Source organism: Osmerus mordax, chromosome 3 (assembly GCF_038355195.1).
Source record: "Osmerus mordax isolate fOsmMor3 chromosome 3, fOsmMor3.pri, whole genome shotgun sequence".
Taxonomy (NCBI): Eukaryota; Metazoa; Chordata; class Actinopteri; order Osmeriformes; family Osmeridae; genus Osmerus; species Osmerus mordax.
In genome coordinates, this window is record NC_090052.1 from 17864718 (window position 1) to 17888274 (window position 23557).

A 23557-nucleotide genomic window follows, 5' to 3' on the forward strand; every position below is an offset into this window, starting at 1 on the left:
ATTGAATCTAAAAACTATGCATTCATTTTCCATCATAATGTGTATTTCTGAAATGATACACACATCACAATTAGTTCACTGTTCTTTTCAGCATCTTCCCCTTCATTGAGTACATCTGTATTGATTATTTTTCCAGGCAACATTTAATGTGATACATGTTCAATTGTACATATTGATATTTCTCAGTCAGTTAGTGTAAGGACTTGGGAATGTTTGCCTGTAGGGAACAGATGTAGAAAAGTCATGAAAATATTGGATTTTATGTTTCTCAGTAACTGTTTGCAGTTCACTCATCAAGTGACTAAAGAAGCCCCCAGGTGGATTTGATACATGTTCCGGTGTGTTCCGGTGTGTTCATCCTGGAAGTGCCTCTCTGCCCTGCTCTGGCCTACAACAAGGTCAGTAAGTTCATGTCTAATAACGTGGCTCTTAGCCTGAGAATTTTCTTGTTCTACCTGCTTCTTTGTCTTTGTTTTTATAACTGCCAACTGGTTACTGATCTAGTGACAGTGTGCTCTCGTCCAGTGCCAGAACAGGATAGCACTGCCATCTGCTGGAGATGTCAAGAATGACTCCACAGCTGAGAAATGACACAATGGAAAACGAGTCGTAAGACATTGTTTTAAGACGTTACCTAAACTGGAAAGCAGACAATTGTTTTAACAATTTTTATTCACTTCCTTTTAGCTTGATTACATGGCAATGATAGAAACCTCATATAAATCAAATACTACTTAATGACTAAAGAAAAAGGAAAATAGCACTCGGCTAATACTGCTAGATCAACTCAAAATGACATATATAAAAATTTAGACAAATACCCACTATACATTTAAGTATATACAACCTTGATAAATAAACCAATACTGTCTAGAATTATGATTGTTTTCCAATTCATCCTGCATTGTTACTCTGCGGCATCAGTGCACTGCGAGGGGCAAGGAACTAAACCAGAAGAAAACAAGCTATGACCAATAGCAGACAGGCACTGATGACATCACAGAGGAAATGGCTTTGTGCACTAACAAAACTGTGGTAAACTTTGCATCATATAGCAAATTTTCACTCACAATAAAAGAAAAAAAATCTGATTGATGTTTACCAAAAGACATGACAAACATCTTTTACTGCTCACTGGATTGAAACCTCAGCGCATGACTACAGCATTTCAGTGGTACTAAAGATCTCTGTATAGTATGTTCCTGATATAATAAGCAGTGTTGTATAATTTCACATGTAAGCACAATGTTGTTGAGAGAAAATTGACATTCTGTGATTTTTAACATCTACTTGAACAGTTTTAAAGCATCTACAACAATTACATTGTTGTCTGACTTATGAGACTCATCTAAACTCACCGTCCACTTTATTAGGTAACCCTGTTCAACTGCAAGTTAACGCAAATATCTAATCAGCTGATCGCGTGGCAGCAACTCAATGCATTTGTGCATGTAGAGACATGGTCAAGAAATCTTCTGAAGTTCAACCCAAGCATCAAAACGTGGAAAAAAAGGTGTTTTAAGCGACTTTAAACATGTCCTGGTTTTGGCACCAGACTGGCTGGTTGGAATTTGAAAACAAAACCATCTCTAGGGGTTGCAGAGAACGGTTTGAAAAAGTGAAAATATCCAGCGACCAGCAGTTCTCTGGGTGTAAAGGCCTTGTTGATGGCAGAGGTCAGAGGAGAATGGCCGGACTGGTTTGAGCTGACAGAAAGGCAACAGTAACTCAAATAACCACTCGTTACAACCGAGGCGTGCAGAAGAGCCTCTCTTAACGCACAACACGTCGAACCTTGAAGCAGATGGGCTCTAGCAGCAGCAGACCAAACCGGGTGCCACTCCTGTCAGCAAAGAACAGGAAACTGAGGCTACAAGTCGCACAGGCTCGCCAACATTGCACGATAGAAGATTGGAGGAAAATAAAAAAAGCTGCTTGGTCTAATGAGTCTTGATTTCTGCTGCGACATTCGGATGGTTGGGTCTGAATGTTCATTTGGCATAAACAACATTAATCATGGATCCATCCTGCCTTGCATTGATGGCTGCTGATGGTGTTGTAACGGTGTGAGGGATAAGATATGTCAAACGGTCTATCCGGGTTGAGTATCAAACAGGATTGCGTGGAGAGGTGATGAAGACGCGGTCCTACGCGGTTACTAGGTTGAAAGCAGCTTGACTGGGAAAGACCATCTGTCGGTGAGTTCGTTACCAGCAGCTTGATAGGTCACATATCATAAAGTGAGCCACGGCGGACTGGGAACATCATAAACTGCATCTCTTCTTCACGGATCCTTGAATGGTCTTGTGGGTACAGGGTGAGGGGGATAGTGAGAGGCAGAGAGAGTAGATGAGGACTATAGCTGGGGTTCTAGACTCCCTAACCACTAGGTAAGCTTCTGGGAGAAGCCCTGCCGTGACTGAATCTTACCAGTCCGGGAGACACCTGTACCCAGAATGAACTTCCAGGCTAGCCAGGAAATGAACACAGTCCTACTTGTCTTACTATAAGACCCTATCCAAACAGAACAACCGAGTGACATTTACGCTCTTGTGCATTTATTCAACCACTCTCTAAATCCAAACCTTGAAAGTCTTCCTTTCAACTAAGGTTAAGCATTATCAGCCTGTTACATTTCAGAAACAAGACAAGGGTACTGAGTGAAGGTTCGGACTGGAACTCCCATCTTTCCTGATACAGAACATCGTAACAATCTCCTGAGAGGCAACTTTGAAATATTTTAGTTGTTTTTTTTTCACCACTTTTCTACAAAATCACAAACAAAGTTGGCAAATTAAACCTCTATTTCCCCTCAGTTTTCTCAAAAGGTCCTTAAAGAGCAAAACGAAAAGTGGAGGACTGAGAGGACAAACAGTAAAAGCTGGAAAAATAGACACATATTACCCAAAAAACGAAAGTACACAAGAAAAGCTCAGTTTTCTTTCCTAAAGCTAGTAAGATTATTTTGGTTGGGATGACACACTGTCAGACCTGCTGAGTTTAGATGGTGTATATGTAGCTATACGAGTGTGTGTGTATGCATGTGTGTATGTGCATGTTTGTGTTGCCGGTAAAGCATGAGAAAAGGGTCTCTGAGAGGGTTGGGGCTCACGCAGGAAGGGGTCGAGTGTGAACACTCAGACAGCGAGGAGGAGGGTTAGGGTTTGGACCCTGGTTCTACGTTGAGATTCAGCATGCTGTCTGTACTATAGCCTGTATAGTGTCCCAAAGCAAGAGCAAGACATCCCTGGGAGCCTCTGCGGTGATGAGGGGGGTGGGGCTGAGGGGGAGACCCCAGAGGAGCCAGGCTGGTGGGCGTCCTCCCCCCCGGCCCCTATCTGTCAAGTGCAAGATGGGAGTGGTGTTTATCTCTAGTGCCTCTTCATGGATGAGACCTTCTTTTTCCTGGCAGCCAGCATATCATAGAAGGGATCCCTGCTGATGGCCGCTCTGCGGGAGGAAGGGGAGAAGAAGAGAGGGAAATAATCAGAGGAAGAAACGAAAGAGCAAGGAGCCGAGTCCTTAGCCATCCAGCTCTCTTTTCCAAAAGAACAGCACGAGATGCCGTTGACACCAACAGGTACATTCACCTCGACTCGACACGACAACGCAAACACATCGAGTCACATGGGTCCAAACGCGGCCCGCCTGAGCGACTCACTTGATGCTGTTCATCCAGTCATCCTTCTCCTCCAGGGTGGGCGCCGAGATGCGGTAGACGCTGTGGTTGCCCTCGACAACCCGCCCATCGGCCTCGGTCTTGCAGGCTTTGATCACCTGGTCCTTGTTGTCTGGGATGAAGAGCTCAAAGCAGTTCTACGGGGAAAGCAAACGAGGTCTGGAATGTAAACGTGGCGCGCGGCGTCTGTGTGTGTGTGTGTGTATCGTGTGAGCTGTCCACCAGAGGGGGCTGTTCTTACAGGCTTCTTGTCCTCCACCTCCCTGATGCTCAAGTTCTCCAGAGGAATGATGCCTCGGGGCTCTTTGTCCTGCAGAGAGACGTTGTGCACGCATGTAGAGGAGAACGAGAGGACGGGTTAGCGAAACCTGTTCAGATCCCCGAAGTGGGGCACACCTTCGGGAAGAAACACAGCCACTCGTTCCAAGACCTCAGGCCCCGTACTCACGGTGGTGTACTCAAAGTAGTAGAGGCAGTTGTCCGTGAGAATGAACCAGCGTCTCTTCCAGGTCTTGACGCGTCCCCCTGTGTGGGGCAGAGACCCTGCGTTAGAGGCGGGGCGGGGGAGGGGGAAGGGGTGGGGGGGGGGAGGGGGGGGGGCGCTGAGCAGCGGAGGGCGGAGCAGCAGACAGGCAGACAGATGCGTGGGGCGGACGGACAGACAAATGAGACGGCTCTAACAGTCTCCGCATACATCCCCATAATACCCCCCCCCCCGGGCCAGCACCAGCGTCACCGTTGCAGCTAGACGACTACCTGGCCAGACTCATGTCATGGATATGAGCAGAAACTCCCAGACACTAAGACCCTCACTGTTGCTTGCGATGTCTACTGGAACCAAATGGATCCACACAGGCCTCTGTCGCTGTGTTCGTTCCAGTGGGCTTATGTAAGAGCCCTGCCAGGACTCAGTGGAGCGATCTTATGGAGCCTCTTCAGACAGAGCTCTATCTGTACACTGGGTCTGAAACCAAAGAGCCCCACATCTCCTGACTGCAGCCTAACAGCTTCCCACAGCCAGACAGCAGAGAAGGGTTGAGATGGCAATAAGCGAGACCATTCAAATACATCCCAGGTCTTGTACTGACGACCACAAAAACAGAGTCCATTGCTATTTCATCTTTTAAATGACCGGTATCTTGGAGCGTCATGAATGATTAGGAAACGTGGCATGGCAGTGCCTCGTGGCTGAAGCCCTAGCCTCTTAAACACTCTGCAGGGGCCCTCTGGTTAACCCGGTGCTCAGCCATCTGTCGATGACCTCTGACCCCGCCCTCACCCCTACTTCCTGCCTGTGGAAACCTGATCCCAGCTGCAGACGAAAGCTCACGCCGGGGGGAGAGGGGTGCTTTGGGCTAAGCTTTTCAGCTCCGCAGTATGGGAATCTTCCACTGGTATGACTGGTCAGCTCCAGTCCTGCCCTAGGACTACTCAGATGACCGACATTACAAACGATATGAAGCCAAATCTAGCCCCCCCGCTAACAACCCTGCCAACAACCCTCTGAGCTACTGTCCAAGCAGATCCTTGGTGACGAACGTGTTCATGTAAAGTGTCTGGAGATGCCATGCCTGGGAAGTGCTGCCAAGATAGCTACGCAGTTGACGAGTTAGACCACCACCCATGTTAGTACAAGCAGCCCTTCACCCCATCGAATACGGAAGACACAGAGAACAGTAAAGTGACCGAACTGTGAATGTTCAAGTCTTTAAAATCACAGCAAACACAGCACACAGGCACTGGATATCATATAACAGGGATTCTACTGTATATGATAGGACCAATCAATCAATAGGAGTCATGATGGGTTTGTCAAGCTCTCCTCCAGTCCTAGTCTACGCATTGGATTGTACATTGGTAGGCAGCATCACACATTCTATTCTAGAGATTTCCGGGAAGGAAGACACCAAACACAGAGTGGAAGACCAGAGGGCCACAGAGCGAGAGTTGAGAGGAGATTGAGTTGGAGACAGAGCGATGATCACGTCCGATTGCGGTCACTAACGGAGATGAGACGACACCTTGGCCGCCCCCTGCTGGACCCCCGCCCCAAAACGTCCAGGGTAATTGAGGTTGCCTAGGGAGACTTTGGAGAGGGGGTGGCAAGGGTGCTAGTCTGCAGTGGAGGGTTGGACAGATTACCCATGCAGGGGGCCCAGGGGGTGGGGGTGGCAGGTAGGAGACTGTGGAGGTGGAAGGGGGAAAAGGGACTCCTTATACAATGCTTTTGTCCAATCAGCTCTTCAATGAGTCTACTTCATCGACGTGGATCGTTACATCCATCACGTTGATGAGTAGAACTTCTCTGGACCTCTCAGGTCTTCCTTGGTCAAATCAGACCCCAATAATCACCCAATCCAACATGACAATTCTGCAGTCCTCCACTCCCTCTCTCCTGCACGGGCCCACCTCACTCTCCTCCACCCCGCCCGGCCAAGGCCACAGCCACATCCCCACCCCCCCGCCTCGAACCCCCACCATACATTCATTACCAGCATGACAGAGAGAGAGCAGAGCTAGAGCTATTTGGCAAAGGTGCAGTGTTCCCTTTCCATCCAATCAGAGAAGAGGTTTACACATCAGCGAACCAAGTCGGTCAGTTTAGGTTACTTCTTGTCATGGGTTTCTTCACATTCAAATATGTATACATACGTATAATATAATACCAAATACCTTGCTCGAAATGTTTTGGTTTCAACGAAGAATTAAACCCACGTTATTCGTATTTCACCCGATTTTGTGCTCTTCGTGTAGAAAAAGGATCACTGCAGCTCCCAAAACAACAAAGACTAGATAGGTTGATCACCACAGCATACAGAGATACATTCAAACCGGTCACTAGGGTGGTCACAAAGCAGCAAACTCGACCACCGTGTCCCAGACCGGGTGACCCAGGCAAGCACCCAGAACTCGGCCGACACGCACAGATACAGAGCAGCACGTGGACAAGCCACCAGTTCAATGGAAGACCCGACAAACAGACAAACGAAACATCCAAAACGTGTAAAAATGTGATTCAGGACAATGGAGCGACAAACCCTCGACCGAAACGATAAACCACAAACGAAAACCGTAAAAGGCGTACAGTACAACAGAAATCATTGAGGAAGAACGAAAGCATGGCGGACCACCAAAGCACCGGAGAGCTGCGAGATGGACTAGGTTTGGGAAGAGCAGGTGTACATACCTCCTGAGGAAAGACAACAGCCAAAATCAGGGGAACAAACAAACGAGGAAGGAAAGAAAACAAAATCAAATTAAAATAATTGAAAAAAAAAAAGAAAATCATAGCACCACATCCTGCTAATCTGGTTACGGGAAGAGTTCAATGCACTGCTTTACAATTCTGGCCTTGAACACACATTTGTAGTCCCACGTGTAATATAAAGTCATTGAAAAGGTGGAGAACTGGCATTTGGTCAGAGTCAGTCCTGTTTCGCCATCAATGTTGCTTCTTCTCTTTCAAGCGGTTATGACTAGTCAGGTGGCTGAGCGGTTAGGGAATCGGGCTAGTAATCTGAAGGTTGCCAGTTCGATTCCCGGCCGTGCCAAATGACGTTGTGTCCTTGGGCAAGGCACTTCACCCTACTTGCCTCGGAGTATCCAGAGCGACTTACTGTAAGTCGCTCTGGATACGAGCGTCTGCTAAATGACTAAATGTAAATGTAATGACTACAAAAAACAGTTCTCTTCATGACCACTAGAGGGGGATTCTGAACCGTCAACACAGAGGAGGGTACAGGACATGTGTTCAAACTAGGCCACTGATCATAAAGCAGTACACTAGAGAGCAGCTCCTCTGGGGGTCTGCTACATCCAATCATTTACCTCTCACCACAATTATCTCTCTTGGTTATCAGAGTGGCAAGTCTGGCCTCTCTGGAGAATGATTAGCGCCTCCTTTCACTGGGTTCATTAGTTGTACAGATTCACACTGATTTCAGTGGCAGTTCAGACCATCGTGATTTGTTTCATCATCAAAAGTCATTGTGAATCTATACAAAGAGAGAAAAGGACCCCGGTGAAGAGGGGGGGTGTTAAGAAGAGGAGACAGTAAGTCTGGGGTTCTGTCTGTCAGGGGCCAGACGGCCGACCGCAGGCAGAACTATGAGACACTCTGAAAGACTCTTGAAGTTAGGAGGAAAAACAAAAGAGCTCTGATGTTGTGTGATTGATCCCGTGTGTTCGTCTGGGGGTCGCAGGGTGTGCTGGTATGACCATCTGTGCGTGTGTGTGTATATTAACGTCAGTCTGACGGTGTGAGTGCGTGCCAGAGTGTGAATCAGGGAGTATATGAATGTGCCCAGTGTTGAATTATTAAGGTGCTCCCCATGTGGTCGTCTGAGCTCAAGGCCACATCTATAATGTAGAAGACAAGAGGATGCTCTTCATGGGCGCCACGTCCAGATACACATGCACACACCACGTGGTGGTGTTACCAGAGATCCCATTGGTCAGTGCAGATGTTTCTTTTTAATCCTGGATGAATCCAACATTCAATTATGTGATTAACATGCATACTCAGACAGTCATCAATTGGCACAGCAACACTGGTGAGGACACAGTCCTATGTAACCCTGGTGAAGAGACAGTCCTATGTAACCCTGGTGAAGACACAGTCCTATGTAACCCTGGTGAAGACACAGTCCTATGTAACCCTGGTGAAGACACAGTCCTATATAACCCTGGTGAAGACACAGTCCTATGTAACCCTGGTGAAGACACAGTCCTATGTAACCCTGGTGAAGACACAGTCCTATGTAACCCTGGTGAAGACACAGTCCTATGTAACCCTGGTGAAGACACAGTCCTATATAACCCTGGTGAAGACACAGTCCTATATAACATTGGTGAGCAAAACAGTCATCTATAACCCTGATGAGGACGGTCCTATAGTCTTATTTAATCCTGGTGAAGACCCAGTCCTGTAGGCCTCTGCATGTCCCAGCATGCATCTGTGCTGCTGGTCGCACTCACCCAGCTTCAGAAGCCAGCCCTCTCTATCCGGGTTGAAGAAGGTGTGTGTGAGGTCGTTCCCGTCGTCTTCTGGGATTTTGAACGGTTCGTTCTTGATGCTGTCGTACAGGTTCTGCGCGGAGGAGAGGAGAACAAGGGGAGGGTGAGGACAAAAGGAAGTAAAGAGACGCGGGCCCTCTAGAGAGCAGGGCTGAAGAGGGGAGGATGCAGAGAGGGGGGGGGGGCTGCGTGGACGAGTCAATGGTTCGAGTGGGAGGGAAACGAAGGGGGCGGAGGAAGAGGGAGGAAAAGAAAGAGAGGAAGAAAGCTATGGAGTCCGAGAGAAACAGGGGAATGGAGAGCGCGAGTAGGGGGAGAGAGAGAGCGAGACAAGAAGAGAGAAAGAGATACAGGGAACAACAAAAGGAGGGGTGGAGGGGGGTGGGAACGAAAAAAGGGAGAGAGAGAGAGAGAGAGAGAGAGAGAGAGAGAGAGAGAGAGAGAGAGAGAGAGAGAGAGAGAGAGAGAGAGAGAGAGAGAGAGAGAGAGAGAGCGAGAGAGAGAGAGAGAGCGCAAGACAAAACGAGCGGTGGTTTGGGCCAGAGTCTGGACAGAGAGGCCTGCTGATGAGGCCCGGAGCGCAGCGCGGCAGCAGGTACCCTGAGCAGGTCTTCGGGCAGGTCTCCTCCGTCGTTGATGCCTCTGTTCATGGAGATGAAGCGCTCCACCGGGGGCTTGTCCTTCACGTTGGGGTTGTGCAGGCTGGTGTTCAGCATGATGATGGCAAACGACAGGATGTAACAGGTGTCTGGAACACACACACAGATAAACGTGAAGAGGATTCACACTTACACCCCAACAGAGATTAGAGCCTAGCCTGGAAAAACATGAGTCAATAGTGTGGTGTTTGAACTGCAGAATATCCCCCTGTATTTAATGCAGTGTTTAAATATGAATGTAAATGAGCAGAGGGCTGCACTTTGGGGACTGTAGTCAGTTTGAGAGAGAGATAAGCCTTGTTAGCGAGGCGTGTGAGAGGAGAGTGGGAGTGAGTGAAAGGTTGTGTGGGGGTGGTTTAGCGATTGCATGTGTGCCTTTATGTGTGAATGTGTGTGTGGGTATACATGTTTGTGTGTGTGTGTGTGTGTGTATAAAGACAATGTGGTCAGAGCCCAGATGACACAGCAGCACTTTATCTGAACAGTTTGGTTGAGGAGAAAGCAGCCAGTGCATTATTCATGAATCCATCTGCATCTATGATACAGCCAGCCATCATGTCCCTGTCGGAATCCCAGACACCCTTCCAGAAAACACTTCCCCCTGTCTGCTCAGCCACATAGTGAGAACAGAACCACTTGAACATCTCTTCTGATTTTGGCAGCAAACAGAGAAAAGTGGTCAAAAAGAACCTCAGGAATTGGTAGCTCCTTCTTTCAGAAGATAGCGAAGTAGCTTTTATTTATTTAACGGGGCATTTAGTTCATGTACTTCAAAGGGGCTGAATTTGGAATCGATCAAGATAACCGTTAAACTGTGCCAGGCGGGTAAATGAAAGCTGTGCTGGTCATGTGTTGTTACGGAACACCAGGCGTGTACCGCTAAGGTGTGCCGGGTGTGCGGGTGACCAGTTGACCAGGTGCGTGTTCGTACCCGTGGACTGGAAGACCCCGGGGTTGCACTGGCAGTAGCGCTGAGCGAAGGCCTCCATCATGCGGTCGATCTTCTGAGCCTCACCTGGCAACCGGAAGCTCCAAAGGAACTGTCTGTGAGGGGGCGAACACACACAGTCAGCAACGTAGACACGGAAACGCGCAGAGAGACACGGAAAGACAGACACACAGAGAAGGTACAGCAGAAACACATGGAGACTGTGGGTCTCTAACGGAGGACGCTGTAAAGTGATGATGAGTAGCTATACTGCCGTCACATTGAGGTTAATATAGGACAAATCTATATCAGGATGAGGTTAATATATACGGCTCAGCTCTCAGGGAACATGCCATACCCACTGAAACTGGATAGCCAACAGGGAACAAGGCTTTTCTAAGGTGAGGCAGAGTGTGTTTGTGTGTGTGTGTGTGTGTGTGTGTGTTTGTGTGTGTGTGTGTGTGTGTGTGTGTGTGTGTGGCAGAGTTTATGAGAGGCCTGATTGTGTGTGCCTACTGAGATCTCTTACCTGAGGGCCTGAACCAGGTTGAGGTCTGTGAACTCGTGAAGCTCCACAAAGGCGTGCAGGACCTCGAGATTGAAGTCGTCTCTTTACGAGGCAAAATGAAGGAGATTAGAATTCCCATTTCTAATATAATCTGATGTCACACATCTGTCACTATTAATACGCATCCAGTTCACACCAGCTGAGGGCGGTCCAAGACGAGCACTTCACTTATCGCTCATTGCCTAAAGTATATCATGACATCATCCCTGACATCTGGGCCCTTTCCTGTCAGTGATACTCCCAAGGGATTGTGGGATGCCTCTGAGGGGGTCTATCTGACAGGGTCAAATCCAATCCCACCCCCTCTCAGTGGTTTTGCCACCGAGCAGCTTTCAGGGCGTGCAGACAGATAGCCCCAACGCCAGTGGAATCAGACACAGGTCCTGATACCAATCAGAGGGAGCATCCATAATGGGGCCTGTGCTCCCCTTCCTGGACAGGCCGTGGTGACCACGCCCAGGCTGTAAGGCAATGCTCCCTCGTGGTGTCGGCGCTGGGCAGAGCCTGGGTGTTGGCTGCCTCGTGTGGTCAGTGGAGAAGATGGTATCTCTTCAACCGAAACACCCTGAGCCTCAAGCCAGCCTCCATGACCACAGTACATTCCAGAATTATTGGATGCGTAACCATATTATTCACGGCTGAGAAGGAAAATCCAAAACAGATGGGCTACGTGAATGTATCTAGAAGGATCTCTGAGGTAGGAAGGCCACAATGTGGTTTTCATGAACAATGTTAGGATCAAGGGTGTGACTAACTTGGAGAAAATGGGTCACTACAGAAACTATGGGATCTGGAAAGTGTATTCGAACAGCAGATGTGAAAGAAAAAAAAAAACTGTTGACACATACACGGGCAGCAAGACAAACACACACACACACCTCTCCCCAAGGTAGTCGCCGATGGCGGTCTTGTTAAGCCCCTCCCCCTTGTAAAGGAACTGGGCGATGTCATCGCTGGTGTTCTTCAGTAGGTCATTCTCAATCAGGAACTGGATCCCCTGAGAGGACAGAGCAGCATGGTCACTTCCTCATAGTGACACGCAGACACGCCCTCCTCAACAGAAATCAGGTACAACCCAACGCTCACCTTCTTCGGGTCCATGTTAAATTTCTTACGGCCCATGGCCACCTGTTTGTTCCTCTGCATATTTTTCCTGCAACACAACAATGAAAATGTCCTCGTCAAATGTGTCACAGTTAGAACATCCCTTAATTTGAGTCTTAATAAGAGTCTATGTAGTGAGTATGTATGATTGTGCGAAAGTTGCATCCTTGTCCGAAGAAAAGGGATGGAATAAAGCATAGTCGTCTGGCCGATAAGCACCAATCCTCCATATTATTTATCATGGTCCAATAGCTTAAGTTAACAAGATTTAAGGCCAGTCTCCAGTATTAACTCACTTCATTTCCTGGAAGTATAATATTCCTTAACATTTATCATCTGTTAGGCCGTGGGTATAGCTCCCATGGGCCTCCGATGACAGCTCTATGATAAACACCGTGCACATGGGAAACTCTCATTTCTCAGGCCTCGCGTGATTCAGGGGGTCAAGCGTGTGTCCTCGGTCTTCCTTGTCGCCACGACTACGCCGTCTTCGTGGCCAGCCAGGGGTCGCCGCGTCTTCCCGTCCGCCCACTCTTTCCTGAAACCCTCGAGCTTTTGTTTGTGGAGCTCCACATCACCCAGACCACAGATGGTTCCCAACCAAACTGCACGCTCAGACCGTGGGTCTGGTGAGCGTCTACGGTGCCCACTAAATGTCTGGGAGAAAACTCTGATCATTCCAGGTCAAAGTGAGAGTGCCTGTGGAATAGGCCCCAGGTCGTGCTGGAATGAATCTCTACCCCACTTGAGTACTCCCATCTTCTACTCCAGACCCCTCACTCCCTAGGGACTGTCCATTGTCTGCTCTACCCAGAACCCCTTGCATTATTCACACGGCCCCCATCAAGGGGGAGTGAACGATAAAACATTTAAAGCGCCCTAAAAGCTGAACCAATTTAAGGAGAGTGTCGGGGTGGGGGCGGGGCACCTGAACATGCAGCATTAATATTTCACCGGGGTAATTTGCTAAGTTAATAGAAGACAAACAAGCCGTCAATCTAGATGGCCAGAGATCGAGGCTAGCTGATATCCTGCTGGTCTTACCTCTCCTCAGTGGAGCCCAGGTTCTCAATCTCACTGGTCACTTCGGCTATCTCATTCTTCAGCCGCTGTAAGACAGACAGAACCGGAGGGAGGGTTAGGATCAGAGAGATTGGGAGGAATGTGGACTGGTTGATGCTTCAGGAAGGGGATTGTTCCCCCATAACATGAGAGGAACGATGGGATAACAATCAGTCTGTTTCACTGAAGGGGAGAGGGAGACAGTGGGAGACAGAGGGAGAAAGGGAGGGAAGCCTGAGTGTGTGTGTGTGTGTGTGTGTGTGTGTGTGTGTGTGTGTGTGTGTGTGTGTGTGTGTGTGTGTGTGTGTGTGTGTAGGTGTGTGTGTGTGTGTGTGTGTGTAGGTGTTTACAGTGTGCACGCATAAATGTGTGTTTGCTGGTGAACCTATCCAACATTCCCTCTCAGCCAGCTGGCTTTGTATCACACACATGACAAACACATCAGAATTAATAGCTGGGACAAAAAGGACAGAAGCACTCCTCAGACTATTGACAAACGCAGCACTGGCGTCACACCACAGGGGGAAAGCTCCGGAGAACCTTCAACTCTCTAGACCGGCAAACAGTCTCTCCTTCCGGCCTTCTGTTGTCCTAACCAAGCCCAACACTAACCAATCAGATCTAATATCGCAGGATGTGTATGTGCAGCAGGCCTCCCCACTCTACAAGGACTTGATTTCCTAAATGCGTTAAGAGAAGAACATTGGGGAATGACCTCAGTACAAATGGACGAGAGAGGGTAAAACAGGATTATATTTGATGATGAAGAGTGTTAGAGGCTGGCTCAGACTGTTCCACCAGACGTTTCCAGGGCACGGAAGGGGCAGACAGGGCTTCCTGGGTGAAACACGGCTACCTCATCTTGATTAAGGAGAGGGGGCCAGAAACACATTAACTAGCTCTGCACGGCACAAACACACGCCACGCGATACACAGACAAAGTACCTACACGAGGGACACTGACGCATGCGCGTCTGTTTATCTTCTCGCTTCTCCGCAGGTGGTGTGTACATCACGTATACGTCGCCACTTGGTAGAGGAAGAACCAAAACAGGAAGTTGTGTGTTTTCAAGGCCTACGCAATCACAACACATTCCTCAGATAGTTGGCTCCGTAAACAAAGGCTGTGCTTGTGCAGGAGGGACCTTGACACACAGGGCCACTGGAGTGTGTGTGTGTGTGTGTGTGTATGTGTGTGTGTATGGGGGTGGGGGAATAGAGTGGGGGGGGGGGGTAAAGTAGGAGGTTAGTCCTAGCTTATAAATGGAGGGTGTCATGTCAAGCCCAGTGTGTCAGTGGGCCAGAGGAATTTAGATCACCATGGGGACATTTAGAAAGCCAATTAGGTACAGCCCCAGTGAGAATGGGAGCCCTGCCCTGATGGAAGCAGGTGGTTTGGGATGTGCTCTAAGGTCAGGGCAGAGGTAGTAGGTAAAGTACAGGCCACAGAGAACATTTGACTTATTTTGCAATAGGGAAATCTAACCTCTCAGATTTGACTCCTGGCTCACTCAGTGATGGGGACACTGCTCAACTCCCAACATCATTTTTGTTACAACAGGAGACAAATGAAACAATGTTCCATGTTTGAATGTTTTCATCCTATCCTGTACTGTACTGTTCTGTAACTCAGTAATCAACCTGGCAGCGAATGTCCTTTCCCCATGGGTGTAGAGTATGTGCAAAAGTAAAAGCATGCTTTTACACAAATGACCACATCGGTAAATATAAACTGTTTTACTAGAGTAGAAGTGGATTAGCTCGGAAATGCCAGACATTCCACACCAGCTGAAATATTTGGAGGAAGTTTGAGTCTTCTTGGAGACGAGGCATCTGGACGCAGGCGGTGCAAACACGGGCGCCGACGTCAATATTTAACCACACGGCAGAAGAGGCGTGGACGGCAAGGAGGTTGGCCAAGCATCTGGACCTTCTGGGGCCACAGGGAAGGAAGGGAGGCCCTCCACCCTTACTCCTCCAAATCCCTTCTCCACCACTCACCCCTAGCCACCCAGCCCCCTAAACCTCCTCTTAGCCACCCCTAAAACCTCAGCCCTAGAGAAGTTTCTAAAATCATGTTGAACCAAAACACACACACACCGTATTACCTGAATGTCCTCCATCAACTCCTGCTTGCGCCGGCGGATGTTCTCCAACTCCTGCTGCTCCTCCGGAGTGAGATCGTCTGGGACTGAGGAGCAGAGAGACAGTCAGTCAGGACAGACAGTTAGGACTGACACTTAGTAGTGAAACGTTAGGACAGCAGTTTGGTCAGGGCTGAACCGAAATGCGGCCTTATATTCCTACATTGCCACACGATTTTCCCCCTCAGGCAGCAAACCCACGCTGAGGAAGACGTCCATCCGATCGTTTCACTACAAAAAGGTTATCGAATGCCCGAGGCGAGGGCTGTGAAACTAAGTGATGGAGAGAAAGCAGAGAGGGATTGAGGAAGAGGGTTTTGTTTTCGCAAGGCGGAATCAATAATATGGAGAAACACTAGCGAGGGGAGCGATGGAGGAGGACAAGGAGGAGGCTTCTTGCATACCTTACACGAGAAGCCAGCTAGGGGAGAGAGCAGCACTGCCAAAGCCTTGATAAGTAGCAGCTGGTGCGAGGCAACGGGAGAAGGACTGGGGCCCGAGCAGCCAACCAGCAGTTTGTTCTGTGTTTACAAACACTCTTAGTGTCAATCATGTCCACATCACAGCTGGAGAAGCAACAGCCATTCCTCGGCTCTGGGGCCCAACAGACAACACTACAGAGTACTGCACCTCGTGCCAAACTGACAACACTATATACTAAAAAGTCCTGCTCCTTGTTGCCCCACGCTGACAATCCTACACACTAGATTCCTACTCCTTTGCTACAAGGCCATCTCCGCTCTAGTCCTGCTAGGTTTCAGATACAAAACACATTATTATCCACAGAGTTGGAACACTGTTTCAAGCTTTATCTTAACTTTCACGAGTTAAGATAAAGCATGACACGAGGCCTTTTTGACATGACTATCTAGTCTTTATACCTGCAACACTCAGGAAGAACTCCACCTATCAGGATGAGACAATGAAGTGATGATGTCATCAGCTTTCTTCACATCGACCTCTAAACTGGTTCAACCAACAGGTTTTTTGATGGTGTGTTTCTACAGAAGGAGCACGGTGTACTCTCGGGGTTATAATAAGCTGTGTGTGAGAGTGTGAGCGTGCATGTGTGTGTGTGCGTGTCTATAGGTGTGCTTGTGTGTGAGAGTGAAACCAAAGGCCATTCAGCAGTGCTGAGTATAAGAGCCAGGCCAGCACTAGCATGGCAGATCTTAAAAGAGTTGTCTATCTGTCACTGCCTTTGGTATTGTTAGATCCCCAGGGCCAAGGACAGAGGGAGGAGCATAGTGTCCTGAATGATGGCCTGTGCTGCATCACTGTATGGAAGTGTGTGTGTGTGTGTGTGTGTGTGTGCGTGTGTGTGCGTGTGTACGCATGTGACTTCAGCACGCGCACCACTCCAAGCAAAGTGTCACCAGAAGTTTAAAAACAGCAAACGTCTTATTGACCAAAAATATGTCCCAGCATTTTAGACGGGAAGCCACAAGCAGAAAATACTAGGTACATTACTCAGTCCATTATACCCCAAAACCATTTCTCTCTCTCCCAACAGATAGACTCAAGGGTGACTTCCCCAGTAGCAGTGTGACCAGAACCCTCGGTGACCTCTCCCTCCCCCTCTCGTTCCCTTCTTCCTAACCCCACCAGTGGGTCAAGGGTCAGGGGTCAGGCATGCTGGCTGACCCATTAGGGCACCACAGAGCCTAGCCTTTTAAAGAGGTGGAGGCCAGTGGAGGGCTGACCCCGACACATCATCCAGGAACACTTATCCATTATTACTACTCATTCCACCAAACACTCGGAGCCTAAAAAAAAACCTAACCAGCATTAGCACTCCTGCCTCCTCCATCACCCCCCCCCCCTCCCCCCACCCACACATTTCCTCTCTTTCCCTGAGGGACAAATCCACTCACTCGATCATTTCAGGATGACACATTGGCTCTGTGCATAATCCTGCTATAAAATGCAGAGGTAACCTGCTCGACAGACAGATTAGATTCCCTCAGCTCCGATTGGCCACTCTATCCCTGCAGTGAACGCTCTGGGTAAGTGGTTACAAATGGCCGTTTACAAATATGTAAAGATCCTGCCACACAACACAGGCTTACAGTGGTCTGCAAGTCAACCATGAGAATGATCACAGGTATATAAGATACACACACGACCTTGCTCTGCGAGTTCTGAGCATTTTCATACAGCTTCATTTTTCATGAGGCTTTCCCGGGGGTCCCCCTCACAGAATATAGGAAATGCAAAGGCTGAAACGATGTGATTTGAGAACGTGTCATTTATCATTCAGCGGAAGTCCTACAGAAAACAAATAACGAAGTAACACTGCATAATTAAAACAAGGTATCTAAATAATAAAAATGCATGCCAGCCCAAACACCTCAGGGGGACACGAACCTTGCCCTCCTAGAATTCATCTAGATGTCTGGTAAACTAGAGAGAGTAATAGACAAAGAGGATCTCAAACAAGGACCAGGGAGTGGGCCTGGGCTGTGGAGGCAGGGCTGGGGAGGCAGGGCTGTAGAGGCAGGGCTGGGGAGGCAGGGCTGTAGAGGCAGGGAATATAGAATGGGATGGCCTTCCTTAAGTGACCCTTGTGGTTTGCCACACACCAACAACCACTCACAATCTTGCCAACATCTCCTGATAACCATGGAAACTGTGCACTCTTTGATCTATTTCTTACCTGTCTAGGTGGAAAGTGGTTGTGGTGGGGGGGGGGGGGGGTGACAGGCTCTGGTACTGAGTTGGACTCACAAAGAGTCTGGCCTGGGTTTATCAATTCAGCTCCCATAACAGCAAGAATCTTTACATAGTATATAGTCGAGTGCACAAACGCACACACACACACACAAGAACAAGAAGTGCTGATAAACCTGAGAACCCAACAGGGTACATTTCATGCAGTCTTAAATGTATTGGCTTTGTCTCACATCGATTGAACAAGTTAATGTCACGGAGAGTTCACCCAGAACGATGTGTGCTGAACAGCACACACACACACACGGGCGCCAGGTTTGTGGAGCTGCACATACGTGACGGAGGACGCGGTACGGGACTACATACAGGAAGCGTCGCGAGACACGACACAGGACTCAGATCCCTCGTCCTGAAACAGGGAAGTCATACCGGGGTGGAGGACACAGAAGATCCACAGCCCTCCTGGGCTGGCCTGCTAGCATGGCTAACCGCAGGCCCCCGGGGATGGAGACAGACAATGTGACAGGCCAAGCTTCAGGCTCGTGTCCCAGGAATCCTCTAGCATGACAGGCCAAGGAAGAGACCAGACACACGCACGCCCCACCCAGGCCTGGCCGCTTGCTCGAGGCTTCTGCTTCCAATCCGACAATGAACCGCGTGAGGGTGGGAGCGTCCCGGCTGTGCCAGCTTATAATGGCAGAGAGCTACCAAGCGGGTGTCATTTCCCAGAATCCCGTTCATCAGGCGGGGGAGGGGGGGGGGGGAGCCCATCCACTTAGCTAATTGCTGAGGAGGGCATGTCTGGATACTGCTATCCTACAACGCTGATTAGGGTTGGCTGTCATTCATCAAACCCTTCTGCTTGTCGGGCACAGAGCTGATGCACGATTCTGTCTACAGCTATGGATAAAGTGAGAGAGAGGAGGAGAGAAGGACAGAGAAAAAGAGAGTGACAGGAGGAAAGAGGGGAAAATAAAGAGATGCAGTCAAAGAGATTCCAACTATTATGAAACTTTACATTGTGGAGAAGATGGAAACAGAGGTATGAGAAAGTGGGAAAAATGCTCGACATATTCATAAAAGAACAAGTAGGAACATCTCACATTTAGCATGAGCTGTATTACTCATTTCCTAGCTATTCTGTAACTAACAAGTTGTCCCGTCCGAACCCTGACAGTCCTCAGCCCTGTCAACCAATGGACGGGCAGACTCGGTTCAGCAGGAGCCAATCACAGAAGCCTGACAGCCATCGGGCCACGGTGAGTGTGTGAAGTGATTTCCGTGGGCTGCAAGACAAACCCAGAACACCCACGTTCTCTCTCCTCTTGGCTTCGCATCGCCCGGAAAGCAGGTCATTCAGGGGAAACAGGCACACAAAGACACACTCATCTTTTTAGTACACACACACACACACACGCACACACGCCCCAGGCTCCCACAGTCTACCCCCTGCTATGTTTGGCGTTGTCAGCACTCCACAACTGTTGTTCATCAGTAGTTCCAATAATACAACAGTAATACTATCTAACACACAGTATAGCCCTTCAAACTCGGGTATATTTTCAATCCAAATACAGAACATGTACACATGAGAATCTGCGGGGGCCCGACAGGAAGTCATGAGGTAAACACTCCAAAGGCGTGAGAGAGGAGAGGCAGACACGCCGAGGACGCCAGGAGAACATAGAACAGTATCAAATCAAATACAGAATATAAAAAAGGTTCTTTTCGAGACGACTGAAACGCCTGGAACGTTCTAATCTGGGGTTTGACCTGCTATGCTCATTTTTACAGAGCACGATTTAACCCCAATTGATAAGTGACCTATTTGAGCATGTATTTTCCAATACAGTTACTGTAAGTGCCCCCAGACACGCTTTCTCGCAGAGTGCAGGCCACATTTGAGCTTCTTGTCTTCTTGTCTGGGTGCTTTTGTAAACAATTTTCTCTGTGGCTGAGATGAGGGGAAATAAAGGACAGGATTTTTTGCATACCGCAGAATTCCACAACTTTCCAGAACGGGTGGAACTCAAGTCCAAAATCTGGTAGAAAGCGCACAGCATGTACCCGTAACTATGGTAATCGGAGCTGAAACCCAGTTGTAATGTTACTGACCAGGGCAACTGCACCTGCAGAGGCCCCAAGTACCCCTTACACACGGACGGGTAATTTGGGACTGAGGAGGGGGAGGGGGGTGCTGACTAGGGAGATGCCATTAATACCACCACCCTCCCAACATGTGCAATGCCCTCGAAGACGCAGCCTGATTGCCATCTTGGCAGTAGAGGCAGACAAACTCATTTCTATTCATATCACTGGAGAAATCACTGGAAACCCGGAAATGAGGATCCCCAGCGCCCAGAGGTTGGTGCCCCGCACATGTGACCCACTTCACAGCTCCTCTCACCAGGACCGCAACGTGACGGCCAAAATAATCCAGGACCCTCTCTCCTGTCAACCTAGCGTCCCTGGAGTGCTATGGGATCACAGCATCGGAGAGTAACACACCCACAAACAAACAAACACAAGTGTTCAGTGTTAGTGTCGGTGTGTTCAGTCCTGAGCAACATTACTCATGAACGAGTGAAGAGAAGTCCAGTTCAAAGCCAAGCGCCCCCAGTGTGTAATCCCCCGGTTTGCTGGAACAGCATTAAGTAGATGGAAACGCTAGTGAATATGAATGTTGACTCCGGTAGACTGCGTCTGCTGACTGAGGGAATATGTAGAACCAGGGAAGTGAAAACATTCACTCAGCAATCTGTTTATTAAAAGGGTGCGTGTGTGTGTGTTTGTCTGCATTTTGATGAAGATCAAGTCAAATGGCTGATAGAACTAGACCGGTACGCAACCACTGGTTGCTATAATTAGTAGGTGTGTGTGTGTGTGTGTGTGAGAGACTCGGGACTTAGTTCCCAGCGAGATGTTTTGTTCTCCTTATCTGTGTCATGGAACCAGACGCCATCTGGTTCCTTCACGGTATTCCATCAGACCTGCTCACCCTCCTCCTCTCCTGCTCCAGCCTCCATCCTTTCCTCCCTCACCCTACACTATCTCACCATTTGATCCTTTTGTCTTCCAGACCAGTCTTATCTCCCAAATGTAACCACGAGCACCAGCCCCCACCACCCTCCCTTCCTACCATCCCCCTAACCTCACAGGGAGAGCATCCAGCACCCCCTCCCTCCCGCCCCCCTCGCCTCAGCTTCCACCCCTGGCCCCAGCTCCAGTGCCCTCCCTGGGGACGGCTCCCTATAGAGCCCAGCATCGATCTCCCGCCTGGACCAATCTGCCTTAGCATGCTCAAGAAGGACCAGTGGTCTTTGCACTGAGATATAATGCATTTAACAATGCGAACGCACACACATAAGCACGGGCACGGGCACGGGCACACACACACACACCGAGAACCGTTCCATTAGACCGCGTCCGAGTGTCTATGGTCTATTAGCAGTTGCCTGAACTGTCTGCCTGGACAACAAAGGAGGTCTAGGAAGCTTGTGATCTGAGGGAAGTGTATTAGGACTGGGATTCTTAGGGGGTCCCCACCCCCCTTCCTGGCTAAAGACAGGACTTGACAGCCTTTGACAGAGCATAGCAGGGCTTGTGAAGGAATGCCATTCAGCAATATGGGCACTGCCCCAAATGGACTGCCCACCTCTGGACCACAGACCCTGACACACATTGACTTGGTCACACACACCCTGCCTCACTCAACAATCAGAATCCGGACACAATCAGGGCAAACCAGGAGAGGGCATGGAGGAGGTAGAGGCCAGTTATGGAGGGGGCAGAGCAAGAGGCAGAACAGGCTCTGTGTTTGGCTGGGGAGGCGTGGGATGAAGAATGGCAGGAGAACACAGAGACAGTTGGAAGGCCAGTGGGATGATCACAGCTCTGCTTTGTGTTTGGAGAGCACACACACACACGGACACTCAGGACACACACACACACAGTGAACATTCCTTTACTAGGCCAAGAGGCCAGCACAGCGTCTCCTGACTGTAGGTCTCCCTCAGTCATGTCTCCCGTGTGCGTCTCCCTACTGGGTTTGTATTCCTGAGGTGGACGTCCTCACGACCTTGTTCTCTCCCTCAGAGCTGATGCATAATCACCTCGAAATCCAAAGAAACCAGAGCAACCTGACGTCCATTTCATTTTCCAAATGAACCTGACCCAGTTTCTTACCCAGACCAAGGATAGGTCACAAAATACAGCTCGACCCCCCGACCTCCCCCCCCCCCCCCCCCACCACCACCACCACACACACACCTCTGGTCAGTGACATCTGACCCAGCCATTGACCCGGTGAACCAGCCATGTCATGCTGTGTGCTCCTCAGTGTAGCTGCGTGGCTGACTGACACCGCAGACAGGTCTAAGCAGCAGCATGATGGTTCTACCCTCGCAGCGCAACACCCTGGCTGCTATCCTACAGCCTGTGGCTCATCAGTTTGTATTTACACAGCTTTGAACAGGTCCTGATCTGCTACTATTTGGCTAAAACGTAATACTCTTGTATAGGTTCACTTGCTAAAACAATGCAAGCAGTCTATAGACTTACATGTCAACACACACACAAACAGGGACATGCAATCAGTTCCAGCTTCCCAATTGTAAACTGGGAACCATTACAAGCTGGTGTCAATGTAACTCACCTTAGGCCAACAGTGCACAGACACATGTCTTATTAAAGTATGTCTAGCCAACGTTTATCAATAAGCAAAGGATCAGACTAACCTGAAACCGAAATCCTGGAAACTACCAGCTCTATGCCTTTCAGGAACGCTCCTCTTCCTCCTCCTCTCCTCCCCCTCTTCTCCTCCCTTTAAATCACTTTTTTTCCAGAGATGAAGGATGTCATAGTCCTTGCTTCTGTCAGCTATTCCAGGAAAATACTAGTAAGCCAGATGTCCACATGGTAGGTGGAGAGAGAGAGAGAGAGAGAGAGAGAGAGAGAGAGAGAGAGAGAGAGAGAGAGAGAGAGAGAGACACAGAGGCTTTGCCTAACCCACTACAAAAGACACTTAGTCTCCACAGCCTGCTCTAACACTCTCCGCCACAGTCCATCTGGAGAGATCCCTTACTCACTGCCCCTCTCTCTCCCTAGCTCTCCCTCTCTCCTTTCCTGTCGCCATCATTAACTTGGAGGCTCCCCCCAGTGGCCGTTCTCCATCCTGCCTCCTCTTCTCCCACTCGCACGCTCAAACACACACATGCACTGTTTCAGAGGGGGGTTTCTGTATGAAGCGCAAACTAACTCCGTAGGCAACTGGAGGGTACTCCAACTGTCATCTATGCTGTTAATAAAGCGGTGGTGGCGAAGAAAGATTGTTTCCGGCAGATGTATTTCAAACGAACCTGGAGACTTCTGAATGATTTGTCTGACATCGGCCATGAGGCCATGTTCCAGAAGCCTGAAGATGACGGGAACTTGTGTCGAGTCAGAGTCTTTATCATCACTCTGAGTCATACACTTTAAATGGGCCTTACCTCAACACCCAAACACTGGAGGAGTCACATTCCAAGCTCACCTTAGAAACAAGACCTGGCACACAGATAGGGAAGGGAATGTGAATCGGGGCCCAGGCTGAAATGTAGGTCGTTAATGACTGCCAAAGCTTCTCTCCTTTAAATCCCCTTCTAAAATGATATGGGTATAAAAACGACGTTTCCCTGGAGACCGTACTTTCCTCTACAGGAGAAACAGAGTGGCAGCTGTGAGACCTCG

The 23557-nt window shown here is 49.1% G+C and overlaps 1 protein-coding gene across 4 annotated transcripts in view; it reads right to left on the minus strand.

The window, feature by feature from the left end:
- Positions 1 to 654: 654 nt before the first annotated feature.
- cyth1a (cytohesin 1a) overlaps positions 655 to 23557 on the minus strand; it is a 39483-nt gene continuing 16580 nt past the window's right edge. For 2 of the 4 annotated variants that reach the window (XM_067233848.1, XM_067233847.1), the window contains exons 2-13: positions 15125 to 15207; positions 12999 to 13063; positions 11937 to 12003; positions 11729 to 11847; positions 10812 to 10892; positions 10286 to 10398; positions 9295 to 9443; positions 8656 to 8768; positions 4128 to 4206; positions 3921 to 3989; positions 3662 to 3816; positions 655 to 3450 (exon numbers count right to left, since the gene is read on the minus strand). In XM_067233848.1, coding sequence (XP_067089949.1) covers positions 3372 to 3450; positions 3662 to 3816; positions 3921 to 3989; positions 4128 to 4206; positions 8656 to 8768; positions 9295 to 9443; positions 10286 to 10398; positions 10812 to 10892; positions 11729 to 11847; positions 11937 to 12003; positions 12999 to 13063; positions 15125 to 15207 — 1172 coding nt within the window. In that variant the 3' untranslated portion in view covers positions 655 to 3371. Of the gene's footprint in view, positions 3451 to 3661; positions 3817 to 3920; positions 3990 to 4127; positions 4207 to 8655; positions 8769 to 9294; positions 9444 to 10285; positions 10399 to 10811; positions 10893 to 11728; positions 11848 to 11936; positions 12004 to 12998; positions 13064 to 15124; positions 15208 to 22566; positions 22741 to 23557 lie in introns of those variants that run through there. The other 2 variants (XM_067233849.1, XM_067233845.1) reach the window with 2 other exon arrangements.